Consider the following 16,397-nt stretch of genomic DNA (forward strand, 5'->3'; position numbering starts at 1 on the left):
GGAGAGAGTAGCTAGGAAGAGAAGACAAACTACACAAAGGAGTCGTGAGAGCTCAAACACAACAGATGAGGGTTACTAAATGCAAAGGCAACTAGCTCTACACGTCAGGCATCATGGAGCCATGGACTGTGGGTCTATGTAGTGTGCAATTTTTCAATTGCAAAGTCGGTATCTACTCCATTAAATTAATAACATTTTCAGTTGCCTTAGATTTTAATCCTCTCATGTTTCTTCCAGGGCTGCTTGTTTCTTCAGATTGTGGCACCTGGGATTTTCAAATGCAATCTAAAAATAAAAAGTATGGTCCACTCTGCTTGCTTAAAATTTCTGGGCCACATGGCCTAATATCCAGGGCATTTAATTTCTGAAGAGGAGGTGGTGTTTGTTTTGTTACTTGCTGTGACACCCTGCTCCTCAGCAATCTGTTAACAGTTGCTCACTTATAAACAGGATACTGATAACATTGTCTTGAATTTCCAGCCTCTGGCTGCTAGGGAACATGCCACAGTAATACCCATGCAGAGAAGAGGGAGTGGATGGATATTGAGGGACAGGTGAAAGTTGCTGCAGCAAGGCCAACTTTAGCTATGAAGGGTGCTTGGAAGCCCTGGGGCCATGTGCAAGGCCAGGGGTAAAAAAGGGTGGGGAGGATTCCCTTTCAAATTATGATCCTATGAGACATAATAGTAAATAACAACTAGCATCTATTGTACTGAGCACATTCTATGTGCCAGACCCCATTCTAACTGCTTTATATGTATTCACTAATTGACTTCTCACAAAAAAAATCCTAAGGGAGGTGGGTGGTACTTTTATCTCCATTTTATAGAAGAGGAAATGTAAGTACTGAGAAACGAGGTCACTTGCCCAAGGACATCCAGATAGTAAGTGGCTAAACTGAGATGAATTGTAACATTTTCTTTTGCAGTCCTAAAATATTACTGAAATAGCAGATGAATAATGCAAACATGTTAGTTGTATTCGGTACGAGAAATGAAGCAGGTATAAAAATTCAGAGGGGAAATGATTAGAGGTCCTTTGTCATTTATACTTCTGAATTCTAATTCTGGCCACTGGGCATACTGGAATTCATTTAAAGGTACTCATTCCTGAACCCCATGTGAGGTGTTTATTACTGGAATGATCAAAATAATTTTAATTATACCTTCAACTATAAGGGAGTCCCAAATCATGAACCTCAAGGGTAGTATTCAGAACGCAGCATTATTACATGGCTGCAGGTTAATGCCAATGATTTTGTCAAAACTGCCTTTGTTGTATGTTACCTGCTGTATATTCTTATGCATTTCATCACAAATACGGGTAAATTTCAGTGATGAATACATTATACAAAACGTCATCACTACCAAGCTCTTTCGCACACATATCTTGCTCATGGACACCTATATTCAACTGTCTTAAGTACCCAAATTCCTTTAAGGACTGGCATTCTTAAACAGATATATAACTTAAAAAATATTCAAGTACTTAACATGGAAACACACACATACACACAGCCCATTTATATACCACTTAACATCTCAAAAATAGCAGGAAAGAAGGAACAGATTTCCAATATAAGTATGGCGTATTAAAAAAAAGAGGATAGGCAATATACTGGAAAAAATGGATCACAAATAGTATATAAATGTCCAAATCTCTAATATCACACATAACTTTAGTAAGCATTCAGACTTGAATAACAACTCGCAGTAAAAATAAAGATTAGAAGACAAAAAAGATATAAGACCAGAAAGTATTATAAAAATGGTGTTAAATATATTTGAATAAATAAAAATCTAACCTTCAGAGTTACGGTGAATACTAAGACTGTAAAAACAATGGTTCCAAAAGTCCAGTTTCCATATACCTGAAAAACATTCAACAATTACGTGTACCATGAATATACAAGCTTGCTTAAAAAAAATAAACAGCCAAGTTTAATCTTGAGTGTAATTGCCAAAGATTTTTGTATAAATTGTTTAGGGAAATATCTGCTCAAAAGATCAGGCCAAAATGCTGGCTTTTACTGTGAGCCTAAATTTTCTTGGAGAGGTATACCACATGTGTGGTTGGTAGGGTTTATTTCGTGATTCCATGAAGCATAAAACAGGGAACACACTGGTGTGATACAGGCAGGAAAAACCCTATTCCACTAACAGTAACGTTCATAAAAACAAGTCATTTGGATGGCTCCTGTATCTAAAGAGTTTGATATAGGCTTTTCCTATAATATAGATCTAAAGATCTCTATGTATAAATAAAGACTAATTTGCAGACAAATGAACTCACATTTTAAAAATAGAGTATATGATGACAGAGGGTAACTAGACTTACTTTGGTGACCATTCAGTACATAGAAATATCGAACCCTTATGTTATATACCTGAAACTAATATAATGTTATATGTCAATTATATCTCAATAAAAAACAAATAAAATAGAGTCTAATTTTGTGGCTGTAAATATTAGAGTTGTCAGAATGTGCACATCAAAGAAAAGCAGATACCATGTATATAAACCCAAACGATGGCAATGAATGGCACATATGCTTACCAAACGCTGTCAAGATCTGAATGCATAACATTAAAACAGAAAATGAAATGTAAAAGGTTTTAAAAAAATAAAAACAAAAATTAAGGTTAATAGCAAAAAAAGGATTTGATCAAATCGTACATGGTGTTATATTTAATTGCTGATAGTAGTCCTTATACTTATTGTAATTTTAGCAAACAATATACAATAAAATCTAATTCATTTGGACTTCATGAACTCAAAATGAGTGATGACTTGGACACAGGGTGGGTTGAGGCTCCCCATGCACCACCAGTAGACTTTGCTGAGCAAATGAACCATGTCAATAGAATTGCAGGAGGGTACAGTCAGCTCTATACAATTTATGTGGCAAATAAATACAAAATAAAAAGTTGGAGTTACAGAATCAGTCATAAAGCTGAAGGGACCTGAGAAATCATAAAATCGAATTTCTTCTTCTTACTGTTGGGTAAAGGTGACTTGGAAAACTGAAGGGACTGGCCCGAGGATGCACAGAGAGATTTAGTAGGGCCGTCTCCCTGGCAAATGCTACATGTGTCTACTCTAAAGTACTAGATCTGTATTTCCTCAGCAGTTACTCAGTGATTAATAATTTTAATGGATTCATACTAAACTGATTTCTGTTAGTCCAAATTAGAGAGGTTCTAATTGTAGTACCTAATTTCAAAGTATCATTCAAATTCACTGAGCCTATCACTTCTGTAACAGATGTTGACTGTCTCGGCTCTAGACATAGTCAGTGTACTCATAAAGTCTTTTTGAACCTTTGCTTTGCTTCATATGATTATAACCAATGAATGACCATAAAAGAGGAAGCCCAGAAATAGCAAAGAACATAGTGAAAGCAGCAAGCAAGGTGGTGGGTTTGATTTTCCACTGTGTGGCTGCCGGAAGACCTCACCCCATTGGCAATTCTCTCCTAGAGCACAGCCAGGGCAAAATCACCCCAATGCAGATGCTGACCTATGTAGTCGCTGGCTGGGAAGATACTGGCAGGATCTGTGTAGCCTTTCTGGAAAACACTATGCTCCCATGTGGAAAGGAAGGAGGAAGAGAAGGGAATTCTCTAATTATTGGGCAAATACTGCAAACATACGGCAGCTACCCCCTTCCACTCTAAGCATGGAAGGCCACTATGAGTAAGAACTGAGTAGGGACAGACACTTCTTTTAAAACAGGAAAAGCCTTGCTCACATCAAAGTGTATGGGTCTAAAGTCTGAAATCCCAAGAACTCTGTTCATCTAGTAAAATTACAGCCAAGTTAAGCTTCCAGAGGTTTGCACATAAGCTGTCTAGTTAGCCGTGCATGCAGGAAGTGATTTCTCACTTCAACACTTCTATTGTTCTAAGGACACTGTGAGAACTAAATACCATACCTTTAGAAAAATAATTTGCAAAATGATTACAGCTAGAGTATGTGTATGATAGATCCAGTGCCTATGGAAAAAAATTAAGCCATGCTTGTAATACTAAAAGATGTAATGATGTTTTTCTTTTTTACCTTTGCATTTTCTTCTAAGGATGAAGTCTGAAAAAGAAAATAAGTCCCAAAGAAGAACACTGTTCCTTCAAATGCAGCCAGAAATGTCCAATATAAGAAGGGGCCCAACTGTAGCATGGCATTTCCAGAAATTTTCCTATTGAGAAATGGGAAGAAACACAAGTTAATGAATCTCTGTAGGCTGTTAATTTAAAGATACAGTGAAACGCCAAAGGTGCGCATGGGGTTTGACCCTATTAGAATGAAGGGAGCTATCCCTGAGGGACTGGTAAGCTTTTGATAAAAGCCCAGACCGAGCTGCAGGTTTGTCTTTGTGCAATCACCTCCTGTCTGAGGTGTTGCAGTAAACTGTCAAAGTGCTTCTAAGTTAAAATTCTGGCCACTGACAATAATAATATCATCAATAATAATTAGATCTCATTTACTGAGTACTTATTATACGCTTATAAAAGTGGGTTAAGAGTTTTACATCGTCCATTTTTGTATACACAAAACCCACATGAGATAGGCTCTTATCACTACCATTTACAAATAATGAGCCTCACAAAGGTGTATCATAATGGTTTCCAAACTTTGATGCACATTAGATTCACCAAGGGATCTTTAGAAACATTGATGTCTGGCTCCCACCCTCATTCTGATTTAACTGGCATGAGGTGTAACCTGGGCAACCAGGATAATTTAAAAACTCCCCAGGTAATTGTAATGTGCAGTAAAGTTTGGGAACCACTAGTACAGCAGTATGCCAGAGTTCACTCAGTTAGTAAGGGACAGAGCTAGTATACAATCCTAGACTGATGTGACTTTAAATCACATGCTCTCAACCAAGCTACCATGGCTTTGCAACTATGATTGTTAAAATATTTTGTTTAATCAAGATTTCTGCCTGGGAATTTAACCTTTCTTAGGTCTTGGGGTAGCCTTTATATTTTAAAAATTGAGTCAAATAACATGTTTGAAGCTGTACAGCCATGCTTTGATAAATGGCAGGTGGCCAGATCAAAAGTTTAACATCTGTCCAAAATAGCAGTCTTCTGGGTACAAGTCAGAATGTTGAAGAAGGCTAACAACTCTAATGGGGCAAAAAGAAGATGGGTCTGTGCATGGAATTCTTTTAGCTTCTATTTCAAATTCCTCTTAACATTTATCAAAAGGTATGTAATCACTGAAATAGCACACCTGTTGCCAATACTACCAAGAATGTCACTGGGCTGTAATGAATAAGAAAGACCTTTGTGATGTAAATACAACTGATCCTTGTTCAGTTGGTATGGAGTGCTGTAGGGTTTCCTGAAAAAATAGCAATTATGCAACTTTTGCGTACTAGGATTTCCAGGTGCACACAGAAATCAGCAATGTAGGGGGATGCATAAAGCAATACGCTGCTGTTTGCCTTGGGAAAATTGCAGGGGGAAAGAGGTATAGCTGCTTCCCAGAAACAAGCTCTCCCCACAGCCAGTAAGTCGTGTTCCCAAGGCAACTGGGAGCCACAGGGAAGGCACCTCCCTTAAAGATCCTTGCAAGGAGGGCCCAGCAACTGCCAGCCAATGAGGCTTTTGAGAGTCACTGACTTGGGCTGAGGCAGGAAGTGGTTCCTGTCTTTCCAGCCAGTCACTGGATTTACATTACATGCCATGGGAAGAAAGGAAGGGGAGTCATGGTGTGTTGGGTTATAGTTGAGGTTTTCTAGCTGCGCTCAGGTGAATGATGAACCTGTTGTTAACTCAGAATATGATAGCCAACGTGAGGGGCAACACGAGGGAGTGAAGATTGGGGGGGGGAGCGGTTGACCAGCAGCACAGGCCTGAGCACCTCCATACAATGGGAGACAGTAGGTGTACCAGGACCTTTCTTTTGCCTTTTAAAGTTGTATAAGAAACAGACTATGCCTCTACCCTCTAGAAAAGAACTACAGTTTACTTTTCAAATTTCTCTCAAAAAATATGAAAAGATCCAATTATGTCACATTTCACATCAAAACTTTTGGTAAACGCCTGTGTCACTAAGTCCCCGAAGGTGATATTAATATGCTACACAAGGCCACAAGTGACATTAAGTGGTACAAATGCAGAGACACATACGAAGACTAGAGCTTCACATTTACAAAGGAATGCTCAGAGTAACAGAGCAATCTCCAATACAGTGACAGGCTGAGAGCACAGTCTCATGAGAGCGGGCAGGCAGGAAGCTGCATTTTGGGCTGGGTGATAGGTATGCTATGGCTTTCATTTCTCCATCGTATGTGGCAAGTATGCCCTCTATGCAACATTGCTTAAAAATTCATGACCTACACCTGCATGCGGTAACTAAAACTTCATGGAAACCCTTAATAATTTGTACTCAACGGCTTGCTTCAAGTTTTCAACATTCTTAATGTATGAAAGTGCTCGGGGCTTCCCTGGTGGCGCAGTGGTGGAGAGTCCACCTGCCGATGCAGGGGACACGGGTTCGTGCCCCGGTTCGGGAGGATCCCGCATGCCGTACAGCGGCTGGGCCCGTGAGCCATGGCCGCTGAGCCTGCGCGTCCGGAGCCTGTGCTCCACAACAGGAGACGCCACAACAGTGAGAGGCCTGCGTACCACACACACACACACAAAAACCAACCAAAAAAACCCAAAACCAAACAAACAAAAAGAAATTGCTCAGCATAGCCCTGAAGTTATGTGGAGAAGGGTATTAGAATAATCAGATTAATAGCTACCATCTATTGAAAACTTACTATGTGCCAGGCACCACTGTAAGTTTTTACATGTAGTCACTCATTTAATCCTCCCCCAAAACATTGTGATTGGATCTATTGTTACTGAAGAGGAAACTGAGGCCCATCTCAGTCAAGTAACCTGAGCAAGGCCACAGAGTCAGTGGCAGAGCTGGGATCAGAGTGCAGGCGATTAGCTAGAGCTCTTGGTGGGACTGAACGGGAGGCATTCTGCTCACTGCCACCCAAAGCCCTCTTCAACCAGAGTAACTGCACTACTGGTCTTCGCTTTAGTTGTTGTCTGAAAACAGAACACTGCTACTCAATCTTTGAAAACCACCAGCCTGTGGAAAAGAGCACAGGGCCGGTCATCAGGAGGATAGAAATCTGATCTTGCTCTGGCCTCTTGTTACACGCTGTGTCCTTAGGCAAGTCATTTCTGGGCCCTGGGTCCTCATTCTTTTAAAAAAAAGAAGGTGTGAGAGCTGATGCTCTGGAAGATTTCTACCAAGATTTCTACGATTCCCCTTTAGATCTAACAATACACTTTGCAAGAAATACAGGGAAAAGCAGAATATGTTACCGCCATGAGGAGGCAATCAGCAAACTCTAGATTGGGGGAAATGCTACAAGATAAATTATCTGGTTTCGTTAACAAATAACTTGCCAAGTTAACCTACAGATTAAGAGAGTCTCAAGAAGCATATTAACCAACTGAAGTATATGGGCCTTATATACTGTTTCAAACAAGCATGCCATAAAAAGAAATTGAGTCAACTGGAAACATTTGAGCACTGACTGGATATTTGATGATATGACTCGTTAAATTTTTAGGTATGATAGTGTACTGTTATAACAGTACATGTAAAAGATACATGCTGAAATAACTATTTTATATAGTTTGATATTTGCTTCAAAATAAGTCCTTGATAGATAAGACAAGGTTATTAATGAAGCAGGATTGGCCCTGAATTGATAATTGTTGAAGCTGAGTGGTAAGGACAGGGAAGTTCACTATATAAATAGTATTTTTGCTACACTCTTTGCATGTTTTAAACTTTTTATAATAAATACCTTTAAAATGACAACTAATTTTATAAACCTGGTTAAGTCTAACAATTCCTAGATGTGAGTTTCATGAGTCATACTGGTTAAAGTCATCCTTTAAATTTGTGCACCTTCACTTCGCACCAATGAATCACACCCAAGTCTCTCTATTGCACTTGCTACCCACTATTTAGCAACGCTTACAACCTGCTGTAAATTAATATCTTTATCTTTAGCTGTAAGCTTCACTTATAAAAATCTAATTTAATCAAAGGTTAAGCAACTGGGGCTAGTGCCAAGTCCCCCACCCATAGAGAAAAGCATCTATTTCCAACTAACACAAAATGAATACAATGGCTTGATGACTTAATTGTTTTACAACAATGCCATTTTAGAATGCAGCTAACAAAGCACTCTGGAGGCTATATTTCAGGGGCAGTTTACAAGAGAAAGCCTAACATAACATCATCAGTTCAATCCATTACAGGGAGGGATCAATATTCTAAACTACAAGAGATCTTTGTGTGGCCCTTCTTGGGGGAGGTGGGGGGTGGCAGGTAGTTAAACTATTGTGTCTCCATCCAAGACTCTAGAACTCTATGACAATGTGGGCAAAGTTTTAGGAATTACTGATTTTGAACTAAATAATTCATACCCATTCAACTACAGGACATATATCAGTACCTAGGAAATACATCATTTTCCAGCTGGATGGTTTGGTTTAAGTAGCTAAAAATGCAGAACAGAACCATGTAATCAAACCAGGAGGGCAGTTCTGTGTCCTTCCTACCTGTAGATAAAATGAAATCCACAATTTTGAAAGTCTGGGGCGGGGGGTTAACTTACATATGTTCAACTTACATATATAATCGGGGATCTGAGGTCAGAGTGTCAATGTTGATGTGCTGTTCCAGTAGACTGTAGGCCAGGATGGGCAAGGATGTGAAGCAGATATTGTACATTGTAAGGTAAGCGGCATCATACAGTGGCTGTAATGACAAACCACAGAAGAGAAAGGTAATGTAACAATCATCTGCAAGAGGATATTTAAATGTTTAGAAAAACTCACAAGCTAAAACAAGACAGTTTCCTTTCACACCTTTTGTGACAGCAAAGGAGGTTTTGTAAATAAGGTCACTCTAACTGACCACTATAGAAAAGAAACTAACATATTAAAACATAGGCATATTAAAATACCCTCCCTTTTAAAATACGATCTTATTCAGAATGTTTACAAGCTATAAGCTCTATTTCTTTTTTTAAATATATATGCTTTTCTTTTTATTAATTAGTCCAAGTAAATTTATATATAAGTATGTGTAAAGGAGAAACTCTTTTTTTTAACATCTTTATTGGAGTATAATTGCTTTACAATGGTGTGTTAGTTTCTGCTTTATAACAAAGTGAATCAGCTATACATATACATATATCCCCATACCTCCTCCCTCTTGTGTCTCCCTCCACCCTCGCTATCCCATCCCTCTAGGTAGTCGCAAAGCAGCGAGCTGATCTCCCTGTGCTATGTGGCTGATAAGCTCTATTTCTAATGGATATTAACTAAGAACTTTTCAAAAGATTTTCAGCAAATGAAGACCAATTAAGTATAAGACAGGAACCCCTTAGGGAAACTAAATATAAGCAGTGGCCAGCCTGTGTCACAGTTTTTTGGGTTAATATTTTACATGGTTTTAAATATCACTATCACCTTCTCCAGAGTATATTTATGATATTGAATGTGGCCATTTACTAAGGATTAAATAAATATTCAAAAAAATAAAAGCTAAATATATTCACATGGTCATGACTCTTTCTGGTCCTGAATTCCCTAGGCTCCAGACCAAAATTTCCAACTTCCTGCTGGTTGTCCCACAGGACAACCTGCAATTCAAAATGTCTAAAACCAAACTCATTAACCTTCCCTTTAAATCTGCTTCCTCCCATGTCCCCTACCTCAGTGAGTGGCCCCACAATGTTTGCAACCCCAGTATCTACGCTGGTGCCTGGTACTCAAGAAATCTTTTGAAATGAGTGATTCTCTTCCTACCTCACTCGCCATTCCTTCTCAGGCTCATCTTCTCCCTGAGCCCTCTGTGTTGGAGTGTTCCAGCACTCGGTGTTTGGAACTTTATTTATGCTCGCTCTCTAGGTGATCTCATTTAGTCTTGTGGTTTTAATATAACCCATTCACTGAAAATTCCCATATCTAGCCTAAACCTGTCCCATATATCCAACTGCCCACTTGATATCTCCTCCTGGGTGTCTAGCATATTTCAAACTTACATCCAAGACTGAATTCCTGACCTGCCCACACCTCAAACCTGCTCCTCCTGAAGTCTTCCTCATCTCAGGAAAGGGCAACAAAATCGTTTTGATCAACCAGAACCGAAATCTTGGATTCATCCTTCACTCTTCTCTTTTTCACAAGCCACATCCAATCTATTAAGCACCGTTTACTAGCTCCACTTTCAGATACATTCAGAACCACATCACTTCTTAGCCCCTCCACTGTGACCACTCTACAAGCCTTTAATTGGTCTCCCGGCTTCTTCTCCCCTTGACCTGCAGTCTAGTCTCAACACAATGGCCCAAGTAGCTCTACTGGAAAATAAGTCAAATCAAATCATTGTTTTGTTCAAACTCTCCAGTCGATTCCTTTATCTCTGAAAGTAAAGAAGCTCCTACAATGGTGGGGATATAAAGTCCTACTCCTCGATCCAGCTTCTTACCTGTCTGTTACCTTCTCAGTGAGACCAACCTTGATTTACCTTGCCACTTCCTCTCTCTTGAACACATTCCCCCCAATCCTGTGCACGTCCCCATAGTACTAATCACCTTTTAACTTACATGATAAATTTATTATGTTTACTGTCTCTCTCTTCACACTAGAATTTAAGCTCTATGTGGGCAGGGATTTTTATTTATTTATTGATAGCTATAGCTTGAGAAAAAGCAAAGCAGCCCCTGACATTCAAGAGCTGGCCCAGCACTCACAGCTACGCACCGGCACTCTGTAGAACATGAACAATTTCGCAGAACAGCAACATCACACAAGGCCACTGTGTGACCTCGATATATCGAGACAAAAACACTCTGTAATCACATTTGAACACAGACAGAATATAAATATTGTCCAAATCACAATAATGACCAACATCTACATTCTGGCTGATTTGGGTGACTATTGCCTCTTGACCAATGACATGTTGGCTTCCTGGATAAGATTTACTAACATGCTTACTCATAAAATTACCCCCATCTGCTAACAGCACCCAGCAAGGCCCTACTCCTTAAACCCTTCCACAAATCACCTAACTCAAGCCCAAATCTTACAAGACTTTTCTAACACTCGCTTCCTAAGAGGCCCTACTGTTCCTCATGGTGTACACTCTTTCTTGTTGCATTGAGTAATGAACCTAATGTGATCAACTACAAGTGTTTTACTGGCTTTGACAATCTGGAACTCCTAGAACAGAACTTGGCATGCAGAAAGCATTCAATAAATATTGGATGAATGAATGACTAGAGACTGGAAGCTAAAACATAGTTGTAAAGGACTGATCTGATATTGTAAATATTCCTTTATTGAAAAAAATATTAAGGTTTTTATAATGAATCTTGTTTTGATGCTAGTACTTATTGAGTTCAGTATTTTCTACACAGTGCTAGATGTTGTCATGCAACCATCATCTGTGACCTGAATAAATAATATCCCATATTCACATGTATTTTTCACATATATAAAATGTTTTTTGATTAATAAAATGCATTTAAATGTGACACAAACTGGACTTCCCTGGTGGCCCAGTGGTTAAGAATCCGTCTGCCAATGCAGGGGACACAGGTTCGAGCCCTGGTCCGGGAAGATCCCACGTGCTGTGGAGCAACTAAGCCCGTGCGCCACAACTACTGAGCCTGTGCTCTAGAGCCTGCAAGCCACAACTACTGAGCCTGCAAGCCACAACTACTGAAGCCCACACGCCTAGAGCCCGTGCTCCACAACAAGAGAAGCCACTGCAATGAGAAGCCCGCGCACCGCAATAGAGTAGCCCCCGCTTGTGGCAACTAGAGAAAGCCCGCACATAGCAATGAAGACCCAATGCAGCCAAAAATAAAATAAATTTATAACAACAAAACAAAACAGGTTTAGTTGATAATACTGTTTCTTGTTACACCTGTTATAAGGGTATCTTTTCATGCAGAAGAAAGTCCACTACTAACCTAGGCTTTGGTAAACAAAGAGTTGCTTTTTGCTTAAATAATCTGCATCCTGGTCCCATTTCTACATTCTCCATAGCTCACTCTCCAAGTACCAGGGTTGCAGAGAACACCTGAAGTAGACCTGAAGTGAAAAAGGCTGACTACCTGTATGTATTCCACAAATATTTGCAATAAAGGTCTCTACATTCAGCACAAGGCCAAAGTGAAAACTAAAGATATGTACAATACATCACTACCTCAGAGAGACCTTCCTTTTACGTGGTACACTTTTTCTAAGATGTCTGCCTAGTTCTTTCCCTCATCTCCTCTAGATCTCTGCCCAAATGTCACCTCATCAGAGAGAACTTTCCAGGTCAGTTTGTCTAAAACAGCAGCTCTCTTCCCCAGCCACATTCTATCCATTTATTATGCTTTTTGTTCTCCTTCAGAGCATATATCAGTACCCAACATAATGTGTTTGTCTGATTGCTGTCTGTCTCTCCCCCTATCACTCACTGTACCCACAAGCTCCATGCGGTAAAGGGTTTTGATCACTGTTATATCCCCGGCACTTAGCCTGGCACACAGTAGGCACTCAAGAAGTACTTGTTAGATGAATGAATGTACCCGTTGAGCAACTGACAAAGGCAAGCATCAAGTCCTATGGGAACCTAAGCAGACTCCCAAACCCCCAACAGCCCAGGGTTTTATAGGGAATAAGTCCTTTCTTTCTTCACACAACTTGTGCTTAGTAAACATGGTTTAAAAAGCCAACTTCCCTTTATCATTTTGCTACAAAATTTGAAAATGTCCCTTTAAACTTGCATTCATCTTCCAAGGAAGTGAGGAATTACAAACATTTTGATCAACAGTAATCTGAATGTTCAAGAAAAGTAGATTCATCAGAGTTTATAAAACTCTCTGTTACCAATACTGTTAGCTTTGAATACAAGAAGGCTGATGGTACTTTCTACAGCTGGTAGATGATTAATTCATAAAGTGATCGGCTTAACTGGCATCATGGGGCTGATGACATGGCACTGATGTAAGAGACAGCATACCAAATGGCAAAGAGGCAAGTTCAAGAGAAAGAAAGCAGGGACTTCCCTGGTGGTCCAGTGGCTAAGACTCCATGCTCCCAATGCAGGGGGCCCGGGTTTGATCCCTGGTCAGGGAACTAGATCCCACATGCCGCAACTAAGAGTTCACATGCTGCAACTAAAGATCCTGCATGCCACAACTAAGACCCGGTGCAGCCAAACAAACAAACAAATAAATAGAGTCGCTTCCCATTGAGAAGAATACATTCTCTTAAAAATACTGCCAAGAAATTAGGAAAAAATCACTTCCTATCATGAGGAATGGAACATGCCTTGAAATTGAGAAAATCAGTCTCTAATAGCTGTGATGATGTTACCAGCAGCTCAGCTTGGTAAAAATCACTGAATTGCTCATAGATTAAATACAAAATTGCTGAGTCGTTGAGCATTATAGCTCCTTTACATAGCTATACTTCCACTAGAAGCAATGCAAAATACAGTTCAGCTGTTAAAACAAACCTACAAATATGCCTGCCCATCCCCCACTTATGTATCAAGTTAACATATAGCATATTCTATATGTGAAAAATGTTCAGAAAACTACAGAGGGCTAAAAGTGTAGAATTGCTTAACTAATCCAAGGCATTATCCAGGAATCACAGCTTCTTTGCTAGCTTAAACATCAATGTTTTTCTAGAGAATCAACCTGAGAAAATGCAAAGGTATGAGATTTTATTTGATGAAATAATAAACTATAATATTTTAGGATTATTGGAAAACATTGTGTACACTAACAAAAATAAAAAATACTTTTTAAAGGATCTCAATTCCAACAGGACGTACCAAATAACTTTCAAAAAGAAAATAACAATAAGACCATTACTAAAGCACAGATATAAAATTTTGCTATTGTCAAAAACCAGGCCAAGCAGATCAACTGTTGAACTAAGAAAAAAAAAATCCTTTTACGTTGGGCATACCTCTCTAATTTCTACAATCCAATACATAAAAGGTAATTAATAGCAAATATAAACTACATTACAGAGATTGGTTCAAGATGGCGAACTGGAAGGACGCGTGCTCACTCCCTCTTGCAAGAGCACTGGAATCACAGCTGTGGCTCACCGTGGGACACTGGCAGCAGAAGTTCTGGGAAGCACTCCTTGGTGTGAGCCTTCCCAGAGTCCGCCATTAGCCCCACCAAAGAGCAAAGAGCCTGGTAGGATCCAGTGCTGGGTCGCCCCAGGCTAAACAACCAAACAGGGAGGGAACACAGCCCCACCCATCAGCAGACAAGCAGATTAAAGTTTTACTGAGCTCTGCCCACCAGAACAACACCCAGCTCTACCCACCACCAGTCCCTCCCATCAGGAAGCTTGCACAAGCCTCTTAGATAGCCTCATCCACCAGACGGCAGACAGCAGAAGCTAGAAGAACTACATTTCTGCAGCCTGTGGAATTAAAACCACATTCACAGAAAGACAGACAAAATGAAAAGGCAGAGGACTATGTACCAGATAAAGGAACAAGATAAACCCCCAGAAAAACAACTAAATGAAGTGGAGATAGGCAACCTTACAGAAAAAGAATTCAGAATACTGATAGTGAAGATAATCCAAGACCTCGGAAAAAGAATGGAGGCAAAGATTGAGAAGATGCAAGAAATCTTTAAAAAAGACCTAGAAGAATTAAAGAACAAACACCTAGAAGAACTAAAGAACAAAGAAACAGAGATGAACAATACAATAATTGAAAAGAAAAATACACTAGAAGGAATCAACAGCAGAATAACTGAGGCAGAAGAACGGATAAGTGACCTGGAAGACAGAATGGCGGAATTCAATGCCGCAGAACAGAATAAAGAGAAAAGAATGAAAAGACATGAAGACAGCCTAAGAGACCTCTGGGACAACATTAAACGCAACAACATTCGCATTATAGGTGTCCCAGAAGGAGAAGAGAGAGAGAAAGGACCCAAGAAGATATTTGAAGCGATTATAGTCGAAAACTTCCCTAACATGGGAAAGGAAATCGCCACCCAAGTCCAGGAAGTGCAGAGAGTCCCAGCAGGATAAACCCAAGGAGAAACACACCGAGACACACAGTAATGAAACTGACAAAAATTAAAGACAAAGAAAAATTATTGAAAGCAACAAGGGAAAAATGACAAATAACATACAAGGGAACTCCTATAAGGTTAACAGCTGATTTCTCAGCAGAAACTCTACAAGCCAGAAGGGAGTGGCACGATATATTTGAAGTGATGAAAGGGAAGAACCTACAGCCAAGATTACTCTACCTGGCAAGGATCTCATTCAGATTTGATGGAGAAATCAAAAGCTTTACAGACAAGCAAAAGCTAGGAGAATTCAGCACCACCAAACCAGTTCTACAACAAATGCTAAAGGAACTTCTCTAAGTGGGAAACACAAGAGAAGAAAAGGACCTACAAAAACAAACCCATAACAATTAAGGAAATGGTAATAGGAACATACATATCGATAATTACCTTAAATGTGAATGGATTAAATGCTCCAACCAAAAGACACAGGCTTGCGGAATGGATACAAAAACAAGACCCATATATATGGTGTCTACAAGAGACCCAGTTCAGACCTAGGGACACATACAGACTGAAAGTGAAGGGATGGAAAAAGGTATTCCATGCAAATGGAAATCAAAAGAAAGCTGGAGTAGCAATACTCATATCAGAAAAAATAGACTTTATTTTTTATTAACTTTTTTAAAATTAAAATTCATTTATTTATTTACTATTTTTGGCTGTGTTGGGTCTTTGTTGCTGTGCACAGGCTTTCTTTAGTTACAGAGAGCAGGGGCTACTCTTTGTTGCTGTGTGCGGGCTTCTCATTGCAGTGGCTTCTCTTGTTGCAGAGCACGGGCTCTAGGCGAGTGGGCTCAGCAGTTGTGGCTCACGGGCTCTAGAGCACAGGCTCAGTAGTTGTAGCGCACGGACTTAGTTGCTCTGCGGCATGTGGGATCTTCCCGGACCAGGGCTTGAACCCGTGTCCCCTGCATTGGCAGGCGGATTCTAAACCTCTGTGCCACCAAGGAAGTCCCTAAAGTAGACTTTAAAATAAAGACTGTTACAAGAGGCAAGGAAGGACACTACATAATGATCAAGGGATCAATCCAAAAAGAAGAAGATATAACAATTATAAATATATATGCACCCAACGCAGGAGCACCTCAATACAAAAGGCGACTGCTAAGCTATAAAAGAGGAAACTGACAGTAACACAATAATAGTGGGGGACTTTAACACCTCACTTACACCAATGGACAGATCATCCAGACAGAAAATTAGTAAGGAAACACAACCTTTAAATGACACAAGAG

General features: G+C 39.8%; 1 protein-coding gene across 5 annotated transcripts in view; it reads right to left on the reverse strand.

The window, feature by feature from the left end:
* The window catches only part of ATP11C (ATPase phospholipid transporting 11C (ATP11C blood group)), a 182,496-nt gene that overhangs the window by 15,669 nt on the left and 150,430 nt on the right, over positions 1-16,397 (reverse strand). For all 5 annotated transcript variants that reach the window (XR_014298532.1, XM_082681817.1, XM_082681816.1 and 2 more), the window contains 3 exons: positions 8,665-8,792; positions 4,059-4,194; positions 1,805-1,870 (listed from right to left, as the gene is read on the reverse strand). Coding sequence is in view for 4 of the 5 variants with exons in the window: in XM_082681817.1 (XP_082537943.1) it covers positions 1,805-1,870; positions 4,059-4,194; positions 8,665-8,792 (330 nt within the window). In the remaining variant the exon portion in view is untranslated. The remainder of the gene's footprint in view (positions 1-1,804; positions 1,871-4,058; positions 4,195-8,664; positions 8,793-16,397) is intronic.

This window comes from Grampus griseus (assembly GCF_964374135.1).
Source record: "Grampus griseus genome assembly, chromosome: X".
In the NCBI taxonomy this organism is placed as follows: domain Eukaryota; kingdom Metazoa; phylum Chordata; class Mammalia; order Artiodactyla; family Delphinidae; genus Grampus; species Grampus griseus.